The sequence below is a fragment of the Gracilinanus agilis genome, chromosome 4 (genome assembly GCF_016433145.1).
Source record: "Gracilinanus agilis isolate LMUSP501 chromosome 4, AgileGrace, whole genome shotgun sequence".
Lineage (NCBI taxonomy): Eukaryota > Metazoa > Chordata > Mammalia > Didelphimorphia > Didelphidae > Gracilinanus > Gracilinanus agilis.
In genome coordinates this window covers 439,805,525-439,828,502 of record NC_058133.1, presented here as the reverse complement: position 1 = coordinate 439,828,502, position 22,978 = coordinate 439,805,525, and the positions used below count along the sequence as shown (strand labels likewise).

The 22,978-nt window shown below is 40.1% G+C and overlaps 1 protein-coding gene and 1 pseudogene across 2 annotated transcripts in view; both read left to right on the top strand.

Moving 5' to 3' along the window:
- GCLM (glutamate-cysteine ligase modifier subunit) overlaps positions 1–22,620 on the top strand; it is a 29,825-nt gene extending 7,205 nt beyond the window's left edge. The window contains exons 2-7 of one of the 2 annotated variants that reach the window (XM_044672009.1): positions 5,958–6,023; positions 10,293–10,377; positions 13,247–13,303; positions 14,413–14,615; positions 16,067–16,181; positions 19,374–22,620. In XM_044672009.1, the coding sequence (XP_044527944.1) occupies positions 5,958–6,023; positions 10,293–10,377; positions 13,247–13,303; positions 14,413–14,615; positions 16,067–16,181; positions 19,374–19,543 (696 nt within the window). In that variant the 3' untranslated portion in view covers positions 19,544–22,620. The remainder of the gene's footprint in view (positions 1–5,957; positions 6,024–10,292; positions 10,378–13,246; positions 13,304–14,412; positions 14,616–16,066; positions 16,182–19,373) is intronic. The other variant, XM_044672011.1, reaches the window with a different exon arrangement.
- On the top strand, positions 6,315–7,040 carry LOC123243875 (annotated as a pseudogene).
- Positions 22,621–22,978: the final 358 nt, after the last annotated feature.

Here is a 22,978-nt window from a genome sequence, read left to right as displayed (position 1 = left end):
TATATATATATATATATATATATATATATATATACTATCATTCAAAACCTATTTCCATATTATTCATTTTTGTAAAAATCTTTTAAAACCTAAACCCCAAATCCTATACCCATATATATAAGTGATCAATTGTATGTTTTTCTTCTATGTTTCTGCTCCCACAGTTCTTTCTCTCAATGTGGCTAGAAAGAGTTCTCCTTCACATTTAGCATATAAGATGATTGTCAAGTTAATGATCTTCTTCCATTACACAGTTTGATATTTTAAAAGTTATTCTGTCCCATGACAGTGCAGGGAAGCTATGGTAGAATAATTTTAAGGTTTAAAATAGTGATTCCCAAAGTGGGCGCCACTGCCCCATGGTGAGTGCTGCAGCGGTGATGGCCACAGGTGCATTTATCTTTCCTATTAATTGCTATTAAAATTTTTTTAAAATTAATTTCCAGGGCCTAAGTAATATTTTTTCTGGAAAGGGGACGGTAAGCCCAAAAAGTTTGGGAACCACTGGTTTAAAATATATATTTATATACTTATATAAATATATATACTTATTCATTCTAAAGCAATATATATATATATATATATATATTGCTTTAGAATGAATCACTCAATAAGTACTTACTATTTGCTGTGCCAAATCTTAAAGATATAAAAAGAGGCAAAGGGCATTCCCCATCCTCAAGGAGCTTCACATCTAATGGGGGAAACAAACAAAAATGGGTGACAAACCTCTGTATGGGATAACTAGGAAATAATGTAGGGAAAGCACTAGAATTTGGAGGGGCTCAGAAGGGCTTCCTGCATAACATGGACTGTTAACTGGACCAAAAGAAATACAAAAAAGTTGATAAGTGGAGTTGAAGAGAGAGCATTCTGGGCTTGGGGGACAGGTAAAGAGCATGGCCAGAGCCAAGAGATGGAAGGTCTTGTTCTGAAACCGCCTGGAGGCCAGGGTCACAGAGGAATTGAAGAGTGCTAGTTGGAGAATAAGATATGACAAGACTGGGGAGTCCAAGGGGCAGATTGTGAAGGACTGAATGCCAAGCCATATTTTGCATTTAATACTGGAGGCAATAGGGGGCCTCTGGAGTTTATAGAGTAGGGGCATCACCTGGTCAGACCTGAAGTTGAGGAAAATTAATGGAATGGATGGGAGAGAGGAGAGAGCCTTGGGGTAGGCAGACCCAGGCAGGAGCAGAAGAGGGCTTGTCTGAGAGCAGCAGCAGAGTTGTTTGGGGGTGGGGGGGGGGAGGAAATGTGAAGGTGAAATTGACAGGCTATGGTAACAGACAAGGAGGGGGAGGAGGGAGGAGTCTAGGGCAATGCCCAGCTTTGATCCTGATCCTGGGAGATGAGCTTGCTTTCTACAGTAATCAGGAATATAGAGGTAGGGACAGATTTGGGGGAAAGACAAGTTCCATTTGGACTTAGTGCATTGAAGATGTCTCCCGGATATACAGGTACAGTTCAAGATGTCTGAGGCAGTTGGAGATTCAAGATCTGAAGTCAGCAGAAAAATTGGGGAGGTGAGAGAGGCTGTCAGCCAAGTATGGAAGGCAATGAGGAAAGAAGGGGAGGGGTCTCTAGACAGCACTGACTGACAGAGGGAGGAGAACCTGGAAATGGTAACAGGGAGCGAGCAGTCTTCCAGATCCTCCACCCCAGCCACTGGGCCGGGAAAATGAGAGGAGGTACAGCCTGCAAGGGTGGCAAAGAGCCTGTGCCATCCCGGCAGAGCCAAGCTTCAGGAAGAAAGGCAGGATAAAGGGGAGATTGTGGCCTTCCGGCGGGCAGAGGGATAAAAAAGGAGGGTTGTCTGATGAGCTCCAGTGTTCAGGATCCCTGGGATGGGACCGTGCTCATCACTAAGTGACGCCAATTCACTTTTCCTAAGAGGGCTGGAGCTCCAACAGTGCCATATGAGATGGGAGCATGAGATGAGATGAGGCGCGAAAGGATTCAGTGAAAGATGAGAGTTGAGCTTAGGTACATACTGAGGGGGTGAATCCACAATTAGAATTTGACTATGGATAATCAAGACCCCATATATAAAGGTTTGAAGCTGCCAGAGGGTATTAAATGGACTGTCAAAAATCACATTAGAGTATGAAAGATGAAAGATAGATGAAAGAAGGGAAACTGACCCATTACTTGGACACTCCTCTCATGTGTTCCCAATCCATACCTACTTCTTGTTGGACCAAAATCACCAATTGTAGCTTTCCATCCATTATGTCTGTGACTGATCAGATTGTTCTCCTGAAACAACCTCTGTTTGTTATGCTCCCTATAAAAACTTCAGGTCCTTGGTATTCAGATCCAAATGTTTACACCCTCCAATTGATTATGGATAATCTCAAAAGAGCCAAAAGATTTTTAGGATGGCTCATTGCAGGAGCTATCACCCTAGTGATCCTTTTTGCCACTTCAGTCACATCCACAGTAGCACTCCCCAACACTGTACCCACAACAACTTATGTTCATAAAATGTCAGAAAATGTTTCCTATGCTTTAGGAACACAAGAAATTCTAGATTCAAAATTACAGACCCAACTTGACACTTTAGAAGGTGCAATTTTTAATTTAGGAGAACAGATAGCAGGTATAAAAATGAAAAATCACCTCCAATGCCATGGAGCATACAAATTAATTTGTGTCATCCCACTCCCCTATAATTCCTCCCAATACAAATGGAATAGCATTGTACAACATTTGTTAGGAGTATGGCACCACAAGAATATTAGTTTAGACCTACATACCCTCCACCAAGAAGTACTGGCTATGTCCCAAAAACCACTCACCCTCACCTCACCAGAGGACATTGCAGAACAGTTCACAAGTGCTTTAAAAGAATTAGCCCCACATCCACAAGTTATTTTTTCCCTAATAGGAATTAGAGTATTCATTCTTATTTTCTCTTTCATTTTTAGTCAATATCAAGTGCATTCATCTCAGAAACCAAAAACTGATTTCAAGCATATACTTATTCCAGCTTCATTTGTCTGATTTAAATAAAAAAGGAGTAGATGTGGGAACAACATAATAAGATTAGGGACTTCCATGCCCAATGTACCCCAGAACAGAAAACTTCTGGGTAGTTAGGAAGAGAAAGATCAGGCTTTCCATTCTGCAAGGCTGTGTGGGAAAATGCCCATTGTACTCCAGAATGCAAGGCCTCTGGGTAGCCATAGAATAGGAATTGCCAAACACATAGCCTGCTCCTCAGCATGAGAAAAGCAAATTGTTCCCCTTCACAAATACTGTATATTCTTCCAAGAAATCACTGGTGCAGGAATTCTATGAGAAACTTAGCCAGGTAATTACACATTGACATATTGAATTATCACCTATAGAAAACTGTTCAGAACCATTGAGGTAATCTATATCCATTTTCTCTATCTTGTAAATCATTACTAACCATTGTCTCTGCAAAAGCTTACCTAATTCCTTAGCTTACGTCATTTTCCCTATAAATTATGTACCCCAAATCATTAAACTTTGTCACTGATCAGCAGGAGGATTCTGTGTGTCTGTCTGTCAGTTTGACCCTCCTATAATCCCAGAATCATTTCTCTCATCCCAGTTCATCGACCTATGAGTAATTTGTCAAGCAGGTCTTGTCAGTGGACATGTAAGTCCTTATTGCCTTGTTAAAAAGGAAAAAAATGAATTTTGTACTATACTGTTTCTTAGTATGATCCTACAAGGTAGGTAGTTTTAGTCATTGCTAAGGGACATCTACCAAAAATGATTGATTCTGAAACTGCTGTATTCTACATTTGGGCTGGGGTTGAGCCCAGCTAAGCTTGGTACTGGTATTCAGTGCACTTTTAAGATATTTTAGATGTAGCTTTAATAATCATAAGTGATCAGAACCTATACCTTCTTTTGTCTTCAAGTTCCGTCTTAACTATGCTTATCTCAATAGTTACTGTTTTTTTCTTAAATGAATATGTACCTCTAGATTCTAGATTTAGTAAATATTTTCATACTTTCCCATATTTGAGAAAATGTTATAAGATGAAAAAAGTTACCCTGTAAGTCTCATTGTTGTAAATTTCTGGGGACTCTGTTTTCTTTTGTTTTGCTAGTGCTTAGTTTTATCTAATATTACATGCAATAAGTGGACCATGATATGTGAGACTTTGAAATCCTTTTTTTTTATTCAAATTTTTTTGTTGAAATGGAATTTGGCCAGTTGAAGCATGTCATTAGTTATGCATCAAAAGGTCTCTAATTCAGTTTCCACACTTTAACAGATGTACTTTTTATGTTTATGTGTTGTTTGGGGCAAAAAAACTTCATCTGGCAGCTAGCTTTCTCCATGATGAACCTCCCTGAATTTAGCCAAAAAGGCCCTTAGATAATAGGTGCATAACTTAGCCCTGGAATCTGGAATCGTTGGAGACTTTCTAATTCCACAATCTAATCTTAATTAGACTAGGAGCTCCTTGAAAGCAGGGGCTGTCTTTGTATCCCCAGGATCTAGCACAGTGCCTGGCATATCAGTGTTCTCCAGAAAGTCATACATACACCTCTTGAATTTTTAATAGGATTATGGATTGGAAAAGAGACCTTTAGTCTAATTTCTTTATTTTACAGACAAGAAAATAGAAGAACAAGGTCACAAAAGGATTAAATGGCAGAAGCAAGATTCCACACACACACTTTCTATTGTATCATATTCACCAAAGCACTTTCACAGATGAGCATATAAACTTCCCTCAAAAAAACTGTTGTGGTTGGCAAGTCAATAAATTATACATACTTTTTAAAAAAGATGATTGAACTATCATTTTTTCCTAAAACATTAGGAAATAGTGTGATATCAACCAAAATTTTGGTCATGTGCAACCAGATAATGAGAGAGAGGAACCCCCTAATCTTGGCTCTACTATTGCTAGCAAAAAGGGTGTCAAAATTCAGGACCTCAAGTCTATTTCACCCAACAGTTATTGAGATCCTTCTCTGCTAGTGGTCCTCAGGCAGATTACAAAGATGAACAGGATGTAGTCTTTGCCTTCAAGAAGTTTATAATTCATTATTTTTAATGCTTGTATCTTTCTTTTCCTCTTAAACCTTTATCTTCCATCTTAGAATCAATCCTGTGTATTAATTCCAAGGCAGAAGACTGGGTAAAGGCTAGTCAGTGAGGGTTAAGTGACTTGCCCATGGTCACACAACTCGGATGTGTCTGAGGTCACAAACCCAGGACCTCCCATCTCTAGGCCTGACTCTATCCACTGAACCACCTAGCTGCCCCCAGTTGTATTTATTTCTAAGCATCAATAGGAACATCATATAGGAGTTTGTGGTTTTTGTTGTAGTTCAGTAATTGTTTGAAATGCTGCCTTAATAGTCAGTGAATGACTCATACCTATTACCATATATTATTTAAGTTGATTCTTCCATTTTAGATATTTCTATACAAAAATCACAAAAAAACATAATTTAACTAAATTCCCCCCTTCTAGTTCTAGTTATTAGTTTTTAAGTTGTTTAAAATGTTGCCCTTTAAAATATGCATTTACATTTTTGAATGAATTTTTTAAAAATTAGATATTTTAATTAGCATTGTTTAGTCTTTAAAAATAAAATGTCACAACTTCAGCTCTAGAATGGTACATAAATAGGTACAAATTGATTCGTATTGAAGGGAGAGAATCTTTAGATAACATAAAGTCTAAATTTATGATTGCTTTTTATTTATCTTTTATTATTTTTCTGTCTGGATCCATAATTCCCTTTACTAGCTCAAGGAGAAATTTCTGCAGCCCGTGATCTTCAGTAATTGTCTTGGGGCACCAAGCTCACACAGCCCTAGTGTGACAAACAGGTCTCAGACCCAAGACTTGTGAGGCCTATTCTCCTTTTAATACAAGGCTGCCTGATAGCTGATTTTTCTTTATATTTAAATACAAAATAATAATTTTAATGGCCAATGCATTACTTTACAGCTACGAGATTGTATTCAAAAAACACTGAATGAATGGAGCTCCCAAATCAGCCCTGATCTCATTCGGGTAAGTGAAATAACTTTTTAAAAGTTTAATTGTATGTAACTAAATATTAGTTCTGTGGTTGTTCACATCTTGTTCATAACAAAAGTGAAATTAGCAAGAAGTTCATTATGTCTTTTGACTGAATTCCTTTTCGTTTTTCATGAGGAAAACACAGTACATTAACATCTTATTCCCTTATTACACATCATAATACCCATTAATAATTTGTAATGGCAGTTTCTTTTACTGGACTACCTTGGAGCAAAAGATCAACTAATCCAAAAACATTTCACTAGACTTTGTGGCAAAATAGAACTCTTCAAATGATATTCTAATGATGATATGGGAGTTTTATTTAATAGGAAAGATGTGTATGGGTGAGGCTGCCCCCGTGGGCGGGTGTGTGGGTGCCCAGCAGGACTCCTCCTGCAGCCTCAGTGGGAACTGGGAGGGCTTTGCTTTAGGTCATAATCAGCCTCTGAAAAAAAGAGAAACCAAAAAGGAAAAGTGATCATCCCATGACAGAAGGACAACGGCGCAGCAAGACAGATGAATTTGGGGATGCCGCACCAGCCTTTGAAGGCTATAAAGAAATTTGGGGTGCCCTGAAGGCTGCTGCACATGCCTTTGGGAGCGATGATCATGAACTGGCACAAGCAGTCGTGGATGGTGCACACAGAACATTACCACATGGTGCCCGCCCTTACCCGGTGTGGTGAAGAGCTGGGAAGCTGCGTGGCCCCACTGCTCAGTAAGACAGAAAAAGAGTGATCGAGAGACTCCCGAGAGCCCCGATCCACCTCCGAATCTTCCCACAGGCAAAGGTCACAAACTTTTGGCTCCTAGTACAGACACAGCGTACACAGGAAGAGGAAGTTGAATGCTGTGGAAGGAGTGGAACCACGCGGTCAGCTGGTTCTTTTCAGGCAGGCCACTCACTGACAAAAAGAAACTGGAAGAATGAAGATCCCAAAGGCCTGCGCAGTACAGGTTCTTGTGAGCCAGCCCTTGCACAATCCAACACCAGCGGAGAACTGAACTGAACCTGGTTTTTCCTCTTTTATGGCATGAAATTTATTTTCACTGCCCTTATTTGCCCATGAATGGATTTAGTTCTGAGGAATGACCAATGAAAAACTCCATCTGTGATGGAGATCTGTACAAAAAACAAAACACAAAGAGCCAGCCCTTGAGACTCATGTGATTGCCATTTCAAATGCAAGAATCAACAAATAAAATAGATAATCATTTATTTAAAAAAAACCAAAACAGAAATCCAACATAAATGGCTTTGTTTAAATGATTTGAACTTTGAATAAAGCAGCCATCCATGAAGAGCAGCACCTTTGGAATTCAGAATAATTTTTTAAAAACAAAACAAATTATGCTGTTTCAAAAAATTCCTACTGTGTAATTTGTCCCCAAATGCCACTTCTTTGATGGCAATGGAAGTGCAGTATTTTGATATTTCTGTGCTGTTTTTAACTGCTGTTATTGATAACTCATCCATCAAGAGGAAAAAAGGGGAAAATATCCCTAGCATTATGTTTCAGCATTCCTTTGCCTTTCTCCAGTTTGTTGAGATTTTTTTTTTAAACCCTTACCTTCCGCCTTGTTTAGTCTTTAAAAATAAAATGTCACAACTTCAGCTCTAAAATGGTACATAAATAGGTACAAATTGATTCGTATTGAAGGGAGAGAATCTTTAGATAACATAAAGTCTAAATTTATGATTGCTTTTTATTTATCTTTTATTATTGAGTTTATTATTTTTCTGTCTGGATCCATAATTCCCTTTACTAGCTCAAGGAGAAATTTCTGCAGCCCGTGATCTTCAGTAATTGTCTTGGGGCACCAAGCTCACACAGCCCTAGTGTGACAAACAGGTCTCAGACCCAAGACTTGTGAGGCCTATTCTCCTTTTAATACAAGGCTGCCTGATAGCTGATTTTTCTTTATATTTAAATACAGAATAATAATATACCACAGTATTGGTTCCAAGGCAGAAGAGTGGTAAGGGCTAGGTAATGGGGGTCAAGTGACTTGCCCAGGGTCACACAGCTGAGAAGTGTGCCAGATTTGAACCTAGGACCTCCCGTCTCTAGGCCTGGATATCCATCCACTAAGCTACCCAGCTGCCCCCGAGATTTTTTTTTTAAATGTTCATACCAATTTTGGTACTTTTTATCAAGCTGGTGGTAGGCAGCTTTATGCTGTTACTGACTACTGAAGCACTAGGCAATAATTTAGTAAATATAGTACAATCTCAAAAAAAAAGATGTGTATATGTGTATTAATGTGCACATATATAGACCTGCAGTTCAATTGGTATTGGGAATTATTAAGTAAGGAAGCTGTCCCTACCAGTGCAGGTTGGTATCTTTTCTCCAACTAATAATCTGAGAGCACTGAATGAAACACTGAGAGTTTAAGGGATTTTCCCAGAGTCACACAGAGAGGGAGGTCAGCAGCGAGCCTTGGATTGACATGCTCTTGGCCCGGAGGCTCACTCTGTCCACCATAACATGATGCTTCAAGTCTCAGAAATCCAGGCCCTGAATGACAGTGGTCCATGGGCTGGCTTCTGGTGGTACAATGACAAGAGGAAGACAGAGTTTGAGGGGGATATAGTCCATTTTCGAGTCATACATACACATACAGATAAAACTTATTTAAAACTATATGTATGTATGGGGCAGCTGGGTAGCTCAGTGGAGTGAGAGTCAGGCCTAGAGACAGGAGGTCCTAGATTCAAATCTGGTCTCAGACACTTCACAGCTGTGTGACCCTGGGCAAGTCACTTGACCCCCATTGCCCACCCTTACCACTCTTCCACCTATGAGACAATACACCGGAGTACAAGGGTTTATTTTAAAAAAAAACTATATGTATGTAGACATATGAGTATAGAAGTTATCCCAGTTTTAAGCTATTGAAGTCTAAAACTTCATTAAGACTTCTGGAATGCCCTGGCTCTAACCATTTTAACCATTCTACTCATATGTAAATATATGTATTTCTTCTGGTTACTTCTACTTGTGCCATTAATTGAACACTGTTAATCATTTAAATTTTTTTACCTCTGATTCCGAGACCACATACAGTTTTCTGTATGATCTGTAAAGCAGATATAAATCATAGCCCTCACTAGAAGAGGCATAGGCTTGGTTGGCCCATATCTGGAAGGTGAGATTCAGTTCTGAGTGTCTCATTTTTGGAGGAGCACCACAGCCAGAATGTGTCTAAGGGAGAACAAGCAGGTTGGCTAAGAGCCTCAGGTTTATCAACTCTAGATCAGTTGAAGGAACTGGGAATGTTTGTCCCAGAAGGGAAAAGACTTGGTGGCTATAAAAGAAAAGATTTGGTGGCTTTTTTCAAGTATTTGGAAAACTATCAGTGGAACAAGAAAGGAATTAAACTTGTTTTTCTTGGTGTCAGAGGGCAGAACTAAAAGGGAAGTTAGAAATTGCTGAGAAGCTTATTTAGATTTGATGGAAAGAAAAATTTCCCATCCAAAAGTAAAGCATACTGCTTTGGAAAGTAGTGTCCCATTTCCCTTGAGATATTCAAATGATCATCCAGCCCTTCCCTGATGAGTCTGTTGTTGTCCACTGCTAGAAGTCAGGCTGTGGTTTCTCCTTTATTAGTTAACAGCCTGAACTAGTTGACCTCAGGTATTTCTCAGTTCTGAAATTTGACTCAGATTTCAAATTTCACTTGATTCTGTGATCATTTGCAAAAAAGTCTCCATATGTGCAAGACACCTTCAAAGAATAAATGTTAAAAGTATAAGCTGAGTGTGTTAAATCCATGTTTGCCAACAACTTATTCCTATCTCATAACATTTTAAATTACAATAGAATTACTTATTTTTAGGATTTAAGATTTAGCATGAATCATTGTCCAAGAATGTTAGAGGCACAATAGAACTTAGAGTCTAACTCTTTTATGAATTATACGATGTAAATAGTAAATAATTTTGCTTAAAAGTTTCTACATGTTTTATGGAGGATTTTTATACAGAATATATCTTTTCCCCAAATAACTTTAACCTAATGTGTCTATTTTGAAAAATACACAATTTTTGAAAGGTCATTACTTTACCTGTGGATTTTTTAGGTAAGTATAATACTTTAGTCAAAATTTTCCATTTGTTTTCATTTTGTACTGATAATTATTTGTTTACGGCACCTTGATTCTAAAGCAATTGACCTTAAGGAGGAAAAGCAGAATTATTCATTAATAATCATCTTCTGAACTCAACTCTCAAACCTACTCTCTTTGTTATAGGAGTTACCAGATGTTTTGGAATGTTCCGTAGCTCATGCAGTAGAAAAGATAAATCCGGATGAAAGAGAAGAGATGAAAGTTTCTGGTAAAGTCCATTCTTTAACACCCATCTTACTGTTCCATTATACAGTGCCTGTAACGGCCAGATCTTTTCAGGAACAGAATGAGCCCCTATTGCTTCCTCATAGGATGCGAATCAGTCTGCACAGGCAGGTCATTCAGATGGATGGCAAGTTGTGCAACGCCAGGGAGAAATGGAAGAATGAAATTCGCTGAAGACTCAATTTAATCAAGAGTCAAAGAGAATTGTCCATGAATTGGGTCTCCTGTGTAAGGCCAGGCAAGGGGTGCTCTGTGTGGCTATGGGGATGTCTCAGTGCTGTGGATTTTAGGGTGCAGCTTAGCCCTGGATAATCAGGGAAGAGGGAGTTGGAGCAGAAGGTAAAATGGAAAGTCCCGTTCCTTTGCAGAGGAGCTGTAAGCCGCCCTTCCTGTCCTGGTTGGGAAGCTTCCTGGAAGTCAGGATCTGGGGAAAGAGCACCCAACATGGGAGCATACCTATTTGGAGCTAGAGAGGAGCTTAGAGGCCATTCAGCACAACCTCCTCGTTTTACAGATGAGGAAACTGAGGCACAGAAACATTTGAGCAATTTGCCTAGAGTCAAATGAAATACGATTAGTAATAAATGCTCTTTGATTGATTTACGAGGAGGCTACTCTTCTAGCTTTGCCTTTCACTCACACGTTTAAAATGTGAATAGGTAGGGGGCAGCTGGGTAGCTCAGTGGATTGAGAGCCAGGCCTAGAGACGGGAGGTCCTGGGTTCAGATCCAGCCTCAGACACTTCCCAGCTGTGTGACCCTGGGCAAGTCACTTGACCCCCAATGCCTATCCTTACCGCTCTTCTGCCTTGGAGCCAATACACAGTATTGACTCCAAGATGGAAGGTGAGGGTTTAAAAAAAAAAATGTGAATAGGTAAACTGTCCTTTAATTGTGAAAGCAGCCTCAAAATCAATCAACAACCATTTATCGAGTGCCTACTGTGTGCCAGTCATAAGAACTAGGAATACAAAACCAAAAAAACGAAGCAGCGCCAGTTCTCGGGAAGGCTCCGTTGTGTTGGAAGAGCCTCGTGCCTGCAACAGTATGTGCGGGGGAGCTGTGGGGTCCTTCCGGGTGCCAGAGGAGGGGTCTGCGTGCTCCAAGGCTGGGGCAGGAGGAGTGTGTTCCGAGCACGCAGCCCAATGGAGGCAGAGGCCCCGACGTGGGGTTGGAGAGCGGCATGAGGGGCAGCGGCCGGACACGCCATCCCGGCCAGAACCTGGGTTCTAGGCCCTGAGGCCGGCCTCCACGCCCCGAAGCCCAGGCTCCATCCAGCTCTGCCCCTTCTGTGGGGAGGCGGAGGATGAAGGCTCCTGCCCTCGGGGGCTCAGCCAGCCGAGCAGAGCCTACCCCTGAGCCAGGCATGCAGGGACCCGGAGCTCGGGGAGAACGACGCGAAGGTCCTGGAAAAGTCTAGTTTCGTGGAACAAGAGCAGCGCCGACTGGGCATTCCGGGGGCCGGTGAGGACCGGGCCTTGGGGCCGCTTTGGCTGTCCCGGTGAGTGTTCCACCAAGGGAAGCTCCCAGCTAACACAGCGAGGCTCCCAGGAGCCGGGCCAGCCACGCCTCGACTCCCTGCAGCGCTTGGGCTGCCGCCGTGGAGGCCGGCACACAGACGAGAGAAGAGGTTCTGGTGCCCCGCGAAGGGGCCGAGCGTGAAAGCTGTGTGAAGTGAACTGTGATGGGCTGGCTACTTCACATATCAAAGGGTTCGTCATTATTTAAGGAAATTCTGTAGACGGTTTAAAATCAAAGCTCTAATTCGTACCCAGGACTGTTAGTGAGGCACCTCGTTGCTGCCTCGGAGGAGCTGACCGTCTCCTTGGGGAAAGGAGGTCCCTGCGAAGACGTTAAGTGTGACAACATGGTGGGAATTGTTTTTGAGGGTATGGGAGGGGGTGACAGGCCTGGTGCGGGCCGGCAGAGCCCACTTTCCGGATGGGCACCGAATGCTTTTCAGACTGAGAAAACCCCCTCTGCGTGGTTAAAGGCAAGCAGGAAGGAAGTAGCAGAGAGGGAGCTCTTCAATAATGCTGGCGGGAGAACCGGGACCAGAGGAATAGATGATGTCTTAGAATGTAGATAGCTCTCCACTTTCTTTCCTTCTCCTTTTCCCTTTCTCCGTGGATCCCTTGAATGAATTTAGATTTTTTTATATCAGGTTTACTGAAAGGGAAGCCTATTGGTGGTATTTTTATTGAGTTATTGAAAGACATAGACCTTGTAGAGTGAAAATAGTAGCCACTCTAGAGAAAATAAAAAGCATTCCTCCAAAGGGTTTTATTTTTTTTTCTCCCTTACTACTACTACTACTACTACTACTACTACTACTAACTTAAAATTAAATCTCAAGTAAACCTGACCAGGTCTCTCCCTAGCTAACATATAAGCAAACTTTCCTGGTTTTAACTAAATTGAAAGTCAACATCAAGAGCTTTACCAAATCTTTGAAATATAAAACAAAGGACTGAGTACCAATAGAAGCTGCTGCTCTCTTGTTCTTATCAAATGAAATCTAACTCTTATGATCTGAATTATTTGCCTCATCCGCCTTGCTCCAACTAATATAAAGGGAATAAACTCTTTTTTAATGAAGATTTCTGTTGATATGACATATCATTAAGGAATCATTATGGATATAAATTTTATAATTAAAAAACTAAATTCAATAAAGCAATTAATGTGAGGCGAGGTTTAAAGTGAGGAAAATGGAAGAAAATTTCTTTTGTGCTATTTAGAAAAGTTCTGGAGTACTTCAGGGCATACTAATTTTTAAAAAGATATTTTTTGCATTTAGCATTAAAAATTGAATACTTGCTAACTTCTTTTGTTTTTTTATTTGGCGGACAGCAAAACTGTTTATTGTAGGATCAAACTCTTCCTCCATGAGAAGCGCCGTTGAAATGGGTAAGCAAGAACAGAGCTGCTCTTTTCCTTCATGTTGGGCTTTACAGGGAGAGGCCTTTAAGTTGTTGCTGGCTGACATCACAGAGAGGGCACTGATCTTGAGAGAAATCGTTTTCTCTTTTAGAAGCCTACATAAACTGCAGATGCAGGAAGCATGAATCGTTCTCATCCATGAGGTTGAGAATGGATGCTTATTTTGGCATTTAAAAAGGTACTCGATCTCTTTTGTGAGTGAGTGTGTGATGGCTGCAGAGGCTGCCTGCCACCTGCGGCTCTCTACATTCTGGCCCCACAGCTGCGTGACCACAAGGGCCCCAGGTGTAGACACGGGTGGTTTTCCCCGCCACTAATAAAACGAGATTGACGTGGACAGCTGAAAGAAGCGGTTCACACATTTCTGTTTCTGGAGTGAGCGGTCATGTCTAAAATCATGCCAAACCATTCTTAGGCCTTATGGCACCATCACTTGCCCGTGTCTGGGAATGTACATCAAGAATGTAGATCCATTTGCCATATTCTTGACTTCAAACAAGGCGACTCAGCAGATGGAGCGCCGAGCCTGGAGTCAGAAAGACCCGAGGTCCGAGCCAGCCTCAAACTTGTAGCGATGGGACCTGTTTGCCTTCGTCCCTGAGGGAAAGAGATGACGCCCCACGCCAGGGTCCGTGGGGAGACTAAGAGTGGGGTGCGAACGATTGAACAACAGCCACTCACTTCCAATAAGAAAGACTCAGTGTTGGGAGAGGAGCTGCCAGGGGGCTCAATGGTTAGAGAGCCAAGCCTGGAGACAGGAAATCCTGGGTTCAAATGTGGCCAGAGACCCTTCCTGGCTGGGTGACCCTGAGAGAGTCGCTTAATCCCCGCAGCCTAGGCCTTCCCCCGCTCTGCCTTGGAGCTGCTCCTCGTTGATTGTGAGACAGAAGGGAAGGGTTTTATATACATATATAGGCACACCCTGGGGGTCCATTCTCCCTGGGCAGCAAGAGCAGCGATAACTGGGAGGCTTCCCAGCAGAGGCCGGGGCCTGGCCCCAAGCAGTCCGGGGGCGGGAATCTGGGCTGCAGGGTCCAGAGCCCCCTAGACCTCACAAGCTCGCTCTCTGCCGCCAGCTTGCTCCGCCCTGGGCATCGCGCAGCTGGATTCCGTGATCATCGCTTCACCGCCTGTGGAAGACGGCGTGAATCTTGCCCTGGAGCACCTGCAGCCTTACTGGGAGGAGCTGGAGAACCTAGTGCAGAACAAGAAGGTGGTGGCCATCGGCACCTCCGACCTGGACAAAGCGCAGCTGGAGCAGCTGTACCAGTGGGCACAGGTAAAGGGCAGCTCTGAGCCAGCCGGCGGCGAGGGCAAGAATTAGGGCATGAAAGGGAGGCTTAGTCAAGCAACTTCAGACCCCTCATTCATGTTAGGGATTCCTATTTTTGTTATTAGCCTCCGTGGAAATGAGGAAGCAGCATTTTTTAATGCACATAGAAGTGTTCATAGAGGAGCGGTGAGAGCTCCAGGACTGGCCTCGAAGGCCCCAGGTTCAAATGTGGCCTCAGACACTTCCTTGCTGGGGGACCCCGGGTAGTCCACATAACCTCCCTTCTGTTGTAGGGTGGATACCAAGGCAAGAGAGCAGGGGAGAGACGAGGGCAGAGCAGTGACCAAAGTACCCTTTTACATGGAAGTTACGTTAGGCCGGTTAGCCGGTGTGGGAGAAGAGCATTCTCCATGATAAATTTTGTGGAGTGCATCATTTATTGTAATTCTTAGTAGAATCAAGGCCTTTATGCTACAAATATCGGTAGGAGAGAGCTGTTCTGGGGTTACTCCCTTACTCATGTCTCTTCTGCCCCTTTCAAGGTTTTTAGACTTATTTTGGCTCAAAGAGCCCCAGGCCAGGACGTGTCCATCACAGAAGCAGAGGTCTGGGCACTGCGCTCAGCTCTGTCCCTTCTGGCCAGTGTGACTTTGGGGACGACGGTGCCCTGTTGGGCCTCAGTTTCCCCTCTGAGCTGGATGGTCTTTCGGGGCCTTTCCACCTCCAGCATTCCGTGACTCAGTGTATTTGGTCCTCTTCCTTCCTTGAGATGTTACTGCTTGCTAGAATATGGTTTATTTTAAAACAAATGTGGCGTTCTGCTCAATGGTGCTTGCCGTGGGCATTCTTAGCCATGGATCATGAGGATTTTCTTCTTTTCTGGCCATTCACCCTGACTCAGTTATCATGAACACAGACTAGTGGTTATATTCATAGTTTTGACATTTGAACACTTTGTGATGGAAGGGATTGCTTTTGTAGCTCCTAATTTGTTAGGAAATAACTCAGGATCCCTGTAGCCACTATAGAAGTGCATTTGTGTCGTCCTTTTGTTTTTCTGCAGCATTTGTAAACTTTTGGGAGATCTAGTTATTTTTTTAAAAACCTAATCATGGTTCCCCTTTTTTTGCCGCTATGGCATTTTTCTACAGCAAGAATCCTAGATGGTGACAAACTCTCCATGTCCTGATAAAAGTCTGTGATGGTGCTGATCTCCCCATTTCAATTTATACTTTACCACTTGAGAAACAAAGTATGTCTGGCATTTGAGTTTTGATTTCTTTGTGATGTGAATGTTTATGTGTACCAAGGCCTACCCTGTGTCTTAGAACTTAAATAAAGGCCCTTGGATCGGTGAGAGGGACGTGTTTGATTGGCAGGCCAGGACGCATCTATGCCAAAGAACTTAAGCTGGATCTGGAAAGCCATCATTAAATGAAGATTCTTTTCACCCATAGGTAAAACCAAACAGTAACCAAGTGAATCTTGCTTCCTGCTGTGTGATGCCACCCGATTTAACAGCATTTGCCAAGGAGTTCGACATACAGCTGCTGACTCACAATGATCCCAAAGGTGAGCCGGATAGTTCTCCTTGTAAGGACAGACAGAAATCTGGGGAAAAGAGCCTCTTGGGGTTTTAGCCAGATGCCATGCTAGAGGCACAGTTCCGGGTTCTGAAATGATTCCTCAGAGAGAATTCAGAAGAGGTGAACCCTCGAATCTTGCATTTCTTTCTGGGGAAGCAGGAAAAAGAGAAGCAGAGGAGAGCAGCTCCAAAAGCCTTCCCTTGGACACGGGCAAACCCAAGGCCATGATTGCAAGGGTTGCATTTTTCTCACCTGAGAGCCCCCCCCCCCCAAGAACATAACTATGGCTATCTAAATGCGACCTAATTAAAGATAGGTATCTGGAAAACGTACTTGTAATTTAATCATAATTTGAGTAATTAAAAACTTAATACTTACGACCCACTCCTGGAGAAGGTGGGTTTGTCGTGTAAGAGAAATGAGACTTTATGGAGCAATAAGGGCAGACATTATAGAACAGAAGCCCCCCCACCCCCCCCCTTTGGAACATGCCTACATGGATGAAATCACCTCAAATGATAAAAATAAATCCCCTTTGAACTCCTAGGAGTGTTCAAAATATAATCTAAACTTCCTACTTAAGAGAGTGATTATTTAACTTCATCACTTTTAAGTATGCTTCTGGATAATATCCTAAGATTAGTTCACATTCATTCCCATCATTCAGTTAGCATTTATTATTATTACAATATATTTATTGCTCTGTGCCAGACACTGCTAGGAATGGGGGGAGGGGGGTACAAAGACAAACATCAAGTCTCTTCTATCAGGGAGACACCATGAACATGTAGATTCAATAGAAATAAATACAAAATGGTTAGGATAGACAGATTTATTTCTATTGGATATAGTTTTTACTAAAACTATTAGTTATAAACAAATTGAGCAGCTAGATGGTGCAGTAGCTAAAACACCAAGCCTGGAATCAGGAAGACCTAAGTTCAAATCCAGCCTCAGACACTTACTAACTGTGTGACCCTGATCAAGTCACTTAACCCTGTTTGCCTCTCTTTCTTCGTCTGTAAAATAAGTTGGAGGAGGAAGTGGCAAACCACTCTTTGCCAAGAAAAGCTTCCAAAGGGCACGACTGCAGTGAATGAACAACAGATTATCTTGGCTCGGGAGCATCTGTTGGAGTCTGCCTGTCATGTTATTGGCCAGCCTTTATTTATCAGTTCAATAAACCTCCATTGAAGCCTCTGAAGGGGAAAGACTATGCCGGCAGAGCCCAGGCTCCCAGACAGGCTCCCAGGAACCTTCCCTTCTGGGCTTGGGGACAGGGAGGTGTCTGTGGCCCAAGAACTAGCCCGGCTCCTCAGCAGGTTCGTTGTATGGGAGGAGTACTTTCAACTATCGCAACTCGCACACAGCAACATTCCAGAAACATTTCAAATTTTTCTTAAAAATAGATGGTCTTTATCAGTGTAACAAGGATTCTCTATTGAAAAAAAATCACAGATCCTTGAAGTATTCAATAATTTTTAGATTTTCTGATAAATCCATCCCTATTTTTTCAGTGATTTCTCTGTCTTCATCTGAAAGCATGTCAGTCTGAAAAACATGTACTGTTTCATAAAACTTGTATCTAAATGATAGAATCATAGCATTGTGAGCTAGAAGAGAAAATAGCTGGTGTGGAAAAATTAGTATTTATTTCTCTACATTGGAAAATTAAAAAGGGAGGTTATTAGAGAATTATTTTCATAGAAGTTTGAACAGACTTAATAAGTTGACCTTTCAGTAGAATACAAATGGGAACGCACACTACTTTTGCTGGTACGGTGTTTCCATATGACATTTTTCTTTGTGATGTTTAGTTTGAATTGCCATTCCATTATTATGGCAAAATAAAAAACTGCAAGAATCTCAGTTATTCTTAGAGTGTGCATGTATGTGTGTGTGTCTGTAAGGAAGGGTATTTTATATGTACAAAGCTGTGCAAACAAAAATACAGAGGGATGACCTGATTGTGTTATTGGTGTATCTCCCTTAGTGTGCCAGCATGTGGCCTTGCACATAAACATGGAATACGTGTATGAATGAATAAATGGAGCGTCTGTTATTGACAGTCAGGCACCATATTGTCTTTACATAATTTTAAATGTTTAGGCTACAATTTTAAAACTTTGTCTAGACCAGTTCTGGGTATCACTAAAATATTCAGCAAGAGTAAGTAACCTTGCCAAGGTCCCTTGGGCTGGGCAGTACCATGCACCGGCCTTCTGATGGCCAGAACCAGCTTGTCCGGCCCCCAAAGTCCGTGCCGCATTCATTTAGGAAGTCCAGGTGTAACTGTGCTTTATAGACCCTGCTAACGTGTACCTGCTAGTGTCCTGGGAGGATGTGGACAGACGCTCTGTTTTCATTCGGCCTTCTATTGGGAATGATCACTCTCAAGAAGGTTACAGCAATATCTGTTGGAGTCTTTTCAGCCTCATTCTCGTCTGTATTTTAAAATGATACAAACTTGACTTGGGCCCTCTCAGAAGTAAGTCACTTTGTTCTATGGGTGGCTTGCTACCATATTTTCTCCTTTCTCCGGTAGGTACGGTTTAGTGGTGTTTTCTCCCCTCTTGGCTTTGATCATAACAGTTTCCTAGAAGCAGTTTCTTTAGGGGTAGCACCTTTTTACAAAGATTTTTTTCAGTGATTAAGTGGGAAAAGCCTCAAAGGTGATGCACTGAGAAGAAGAAGCTGAGTTTGTTTCTTGGCTTCTCCACTCCAGCGATGGTATGACCTTTAAGGGCAAGAAATTTTACTTCCTTTAGTTTCTTTATCTGAAAAATATGTAAATATGAAGAATGTAAATGTCTAACATGTAAAGTCCCTATATAGAGAGTGCTTTGACCTTTTTCATTCTTAAGATAGCTAAGAATTAATTGCATTTTGCACAGTTTAGGTGCCCAATAGACACTTAATTATTTAATATCGTGTTCTTCTCTGAACTAGGTAATGCAGATTTAAATTGGTTATCTGTGATAGTCACTTGGTGCTTAATCTTTTTGGCCTTGTAATAATATATATTTCTGTAAGATGTTCTATAGGAGAAGATTCTGAGCCATTCAATTAAATTCTACATACTTTTATTTTAGGTTTTAAATCATTGTTGCTTGTGTATATATGTGGCAGAAGGGCTTATGTATCACTGCTAATCACACATGATGATTTTTTTCTCTAGAACTGCTTTCTGAATCAAGTTTCCAAGAAGCTCTTCAGGAGAGTCTCCCTGACATCCGAGCAAATGAGTGGGTGCCCCTGTGGGTACTTCGGTATTCTGTCATTGTTAAAAGCAGAGGGATTATCAAATCAAAAGGCTATATCATACAGGCCAAAAGAAGGGATACTTAAATTTCAGTGGAGGGTGGCCTCCTGACTTTTTATGGCAGAAAAGTAATTTTTTTCCAAGTTGAGATTCCCTAAGATAGAAAAACCAAAAGTTATAAACTTTAAATTGTGTCAGTGAAGCAAACCACTCTTATTTTGACAGTATGTTTTAAGTACTGTATGCTATGCTTCCTTCCTTGTCTCCAGACCAATTCATTCCTCTACGAAACATTGTATTGTTTTAATTAAACTATTGTTTTCTAATAGAAATTGTCTATAAAGAAAATACTTACAACATAGTCTTTATTTTTATGACTAATATAAATCAAGAAAATTGTTACTAGGTATATTTTGACCATAGGCATCAGGGTGAGATATATAGAGATAGATATGCCTATCTATCTCTCTATATATTTTATTTACCAAGAAAAATTCATTAATCACTTCTTAATTCTTAAATAAGGATCTTTAAGTACAGTTGTTAAAACTAAAACACTGGAGAATATTCTTCCTATCATTGATTGAAATTACATCTCAAAGTAAATAGAGAAGTTGGACTCTGCTATATACTATAGTGTTTTTTTTCTTTTCAATACATGAATTTAACTTTTTCCCTGGCACTCTGATCCTTATATTTAAGCTATAGTGATTTCGCCTTGTTCTTGTGCCATATTTCTTCTTGCTTATGTTTCCTATAAGAACAAACCAATGTAACCAAAAAGAAACTGGTAGCATTCTTAATCACAAATGACAGCTTTTTTTGGGAAAACAAACAGCACTTGATAATCTTTACACCTCTTGAACCATCTGGAATAATCTGCTGCCCCCAGATGATTTGGATGCCCAGTTAGCTGAGTGCATTATGTGCCATTCCCTACTAATGATCACCACCATTAGTGTAAATGACTACCTAGAAGAGGTGTCTAAAGGCCACAAATAGGATTTTTTAAATGCCCTGAATTCAGAGCCAAAGTCGTATGTAATAACTCTTTAAGGTATGGTCCTACTATTCAAAAACAAGGAATAAAATAATAGCATTTTAGAATGGAAAGGACCCTAAAAACCATCTAATTACATTTTAATTATTTGCTATTAGTTCTTAAAACTAAATTTTTTTCATAGGCAGTATTCCATAATATAGCAATTGAATTTTATTATGTCCTAAAACTTTGTATTAACCCAATATTCTTGGAATCACATTCAATATATTTGGCTAATGAACCCAGGGGAAACTGCAGACCTCATTTTGCTTTAGCTTTCTCAGCTTAGCTAAAAAAGACCTACATATAAATATTTAAAATATCTTATACAATCCTTTCTAGCCCAAGAATTTTTTATGCCAGTAGATAACTTATTTAATAATAGTTACTGCCCTGTTGAAATAAGATAACCTAATTTTTATTCCTAGAGATGTAATTGTTATTCTAGACTTTGAACTTGCTTGAAGCCTTATAGCATTTTATATTCACTTTTAATATAGTATGTTCTCAAAAATAAAACTAGTTTTAGAAATGCTAAACATTCTTCCCATCTAACACATCTTTTAAACAAAAAGTTTACAATAATCATTTCAACCTGTAAAATGAATTATTCTCAAAATATAGAGAGAAGCTAAATGTTACATTAATTTTTTAAATCTTGGTCTTGTAAAAATTGAAATTGTTAGATTTGGTGTTTTTTTGTTTTTAGTTGCCTTGCTAATGCTTCTGCTGAACTCTAGGTACATCTTGCCCTCTTTTGCTTTGAGATTTCTAAAGAATATAGACTCATTTTGTGAAAGGGGGATCATGTGTGTCATTTCTTAAATGAGCTTTTTGTTCCTTTTGTTGCTGAATAACAATCTAATGTAGCTTGTTGAATTTTTTAAAAAGCCTTTCTAATTTAATTGTGCTTTATTTCTAAAATACTTTTTTCTAAAAATATTAGAACATGTGATTACCTTTCCATTTTTTTTTTAATATTTAGGACTTGTTAGAGTGACAAAACTCCAACACTAAGAATCATAACACTACAAAAAACCTGAGTTTTAAAAAATAGTTATCAATATCATACATGATTTGTTTCTGTGGGAGATATGGTCAGTGACCAGAATATAAATAATTTATATTACTACTTCCTTCTAATAAACTATAAAAGAGGCTAGCAAGGTGGAAATTGGATTTTTCAAACTACACTGAAGATTTACTATACTATAACATAACTAGCAGAATTGTGGCATTGTGTATATAATGGGTCTGTCTTGAACCTCATCCAAGAGTTTTTGGTTTCCAGAATGACCAAAGTCTCATAACATTGATTCTGAAGACCACATTATAATAAGGCCCCAGTATAATACCTAATTAGAGATGCCAACTGAAAAGAAATTAAGTTAAATAATAATTGGAAGTTGCTATTTCAAACTGTGGTCATCAAAAGTAAGTCATTTGAATGGCTAAGTGTAAAAAGATAAGGCATTTTTCTCTAGTGCATGAATGTCTTTTTCCTATTTCCTAGTAATGACTGACATAAATAAAACTTTGTTTTTCTAGAAGTACTGATTATACACAGACCATTCGATTATGTATATTGATAAACAGATTTTCATTTTAACATTCCTGCCTATAAAATGTTTTCTATATTTGGGCAATGTAAGAAGGTGATATAGAAGTGACATGCCAACAAGTAACTTTTCCAGTCAAGATGTACATTTAGAGATCATTTTAAACTATTTAATTGTGAATTAAAACTCATTTTAATAGATTGATTTGTGTTCTTGCTATCATCTAGATATCCATTTTGACCACATTTTTTCCAACGTTAACTATATAATGTATCAGAGCTTTTTTTTTCTATCAGCAGATTTATTAAGTTGATAAAGGGTAGTTTAGTATGCTAGTGTGGTATTTTAAAAAAAAACATGTAACATGGCTTTCATGATATTTTTATAGTTCTTCAGAATTATTAATCTATTTAAAAAAGGGGAAATGCTTTAATTTAGATAGTCCTGCATTTTCTTGCTATATCTCTCTTTAGAGGTGTGCTATGAAATAAAACATTACAATATTTATAATAGTTTTTAATTTTATTTCATGAATTTAATTAAAATAAAAGTGTGAACTGAATGTGTTTGAATTGTCTTGCATTTCAGTCAGGATAATTAGACAGGCCCTAATGCATAGTTAACATTCATTCAACTGCCTACTGAAATTTAATGTATCCAAAAACAGATCTCATCTTCTTTTCACCAAAACCCACCTCTTCACCAAATTTCCCTGTTTCTGTTAAGGACACTTAACATCCTTCTAGTCACTTAGATCCTAAACATCAGTCTTTCTTCACTCCTTCCTCCCCAACATCACACACAGCCAATTGGGTGCCAAGTTTTGTCAGTGCTACTTCGACTCTCTCTTCCATCCATCTCCTCTCAGCCACCTCCTGAGTCCAGGCTCCTATGATTGGACTGTTTCAGGAGCCTGCTGA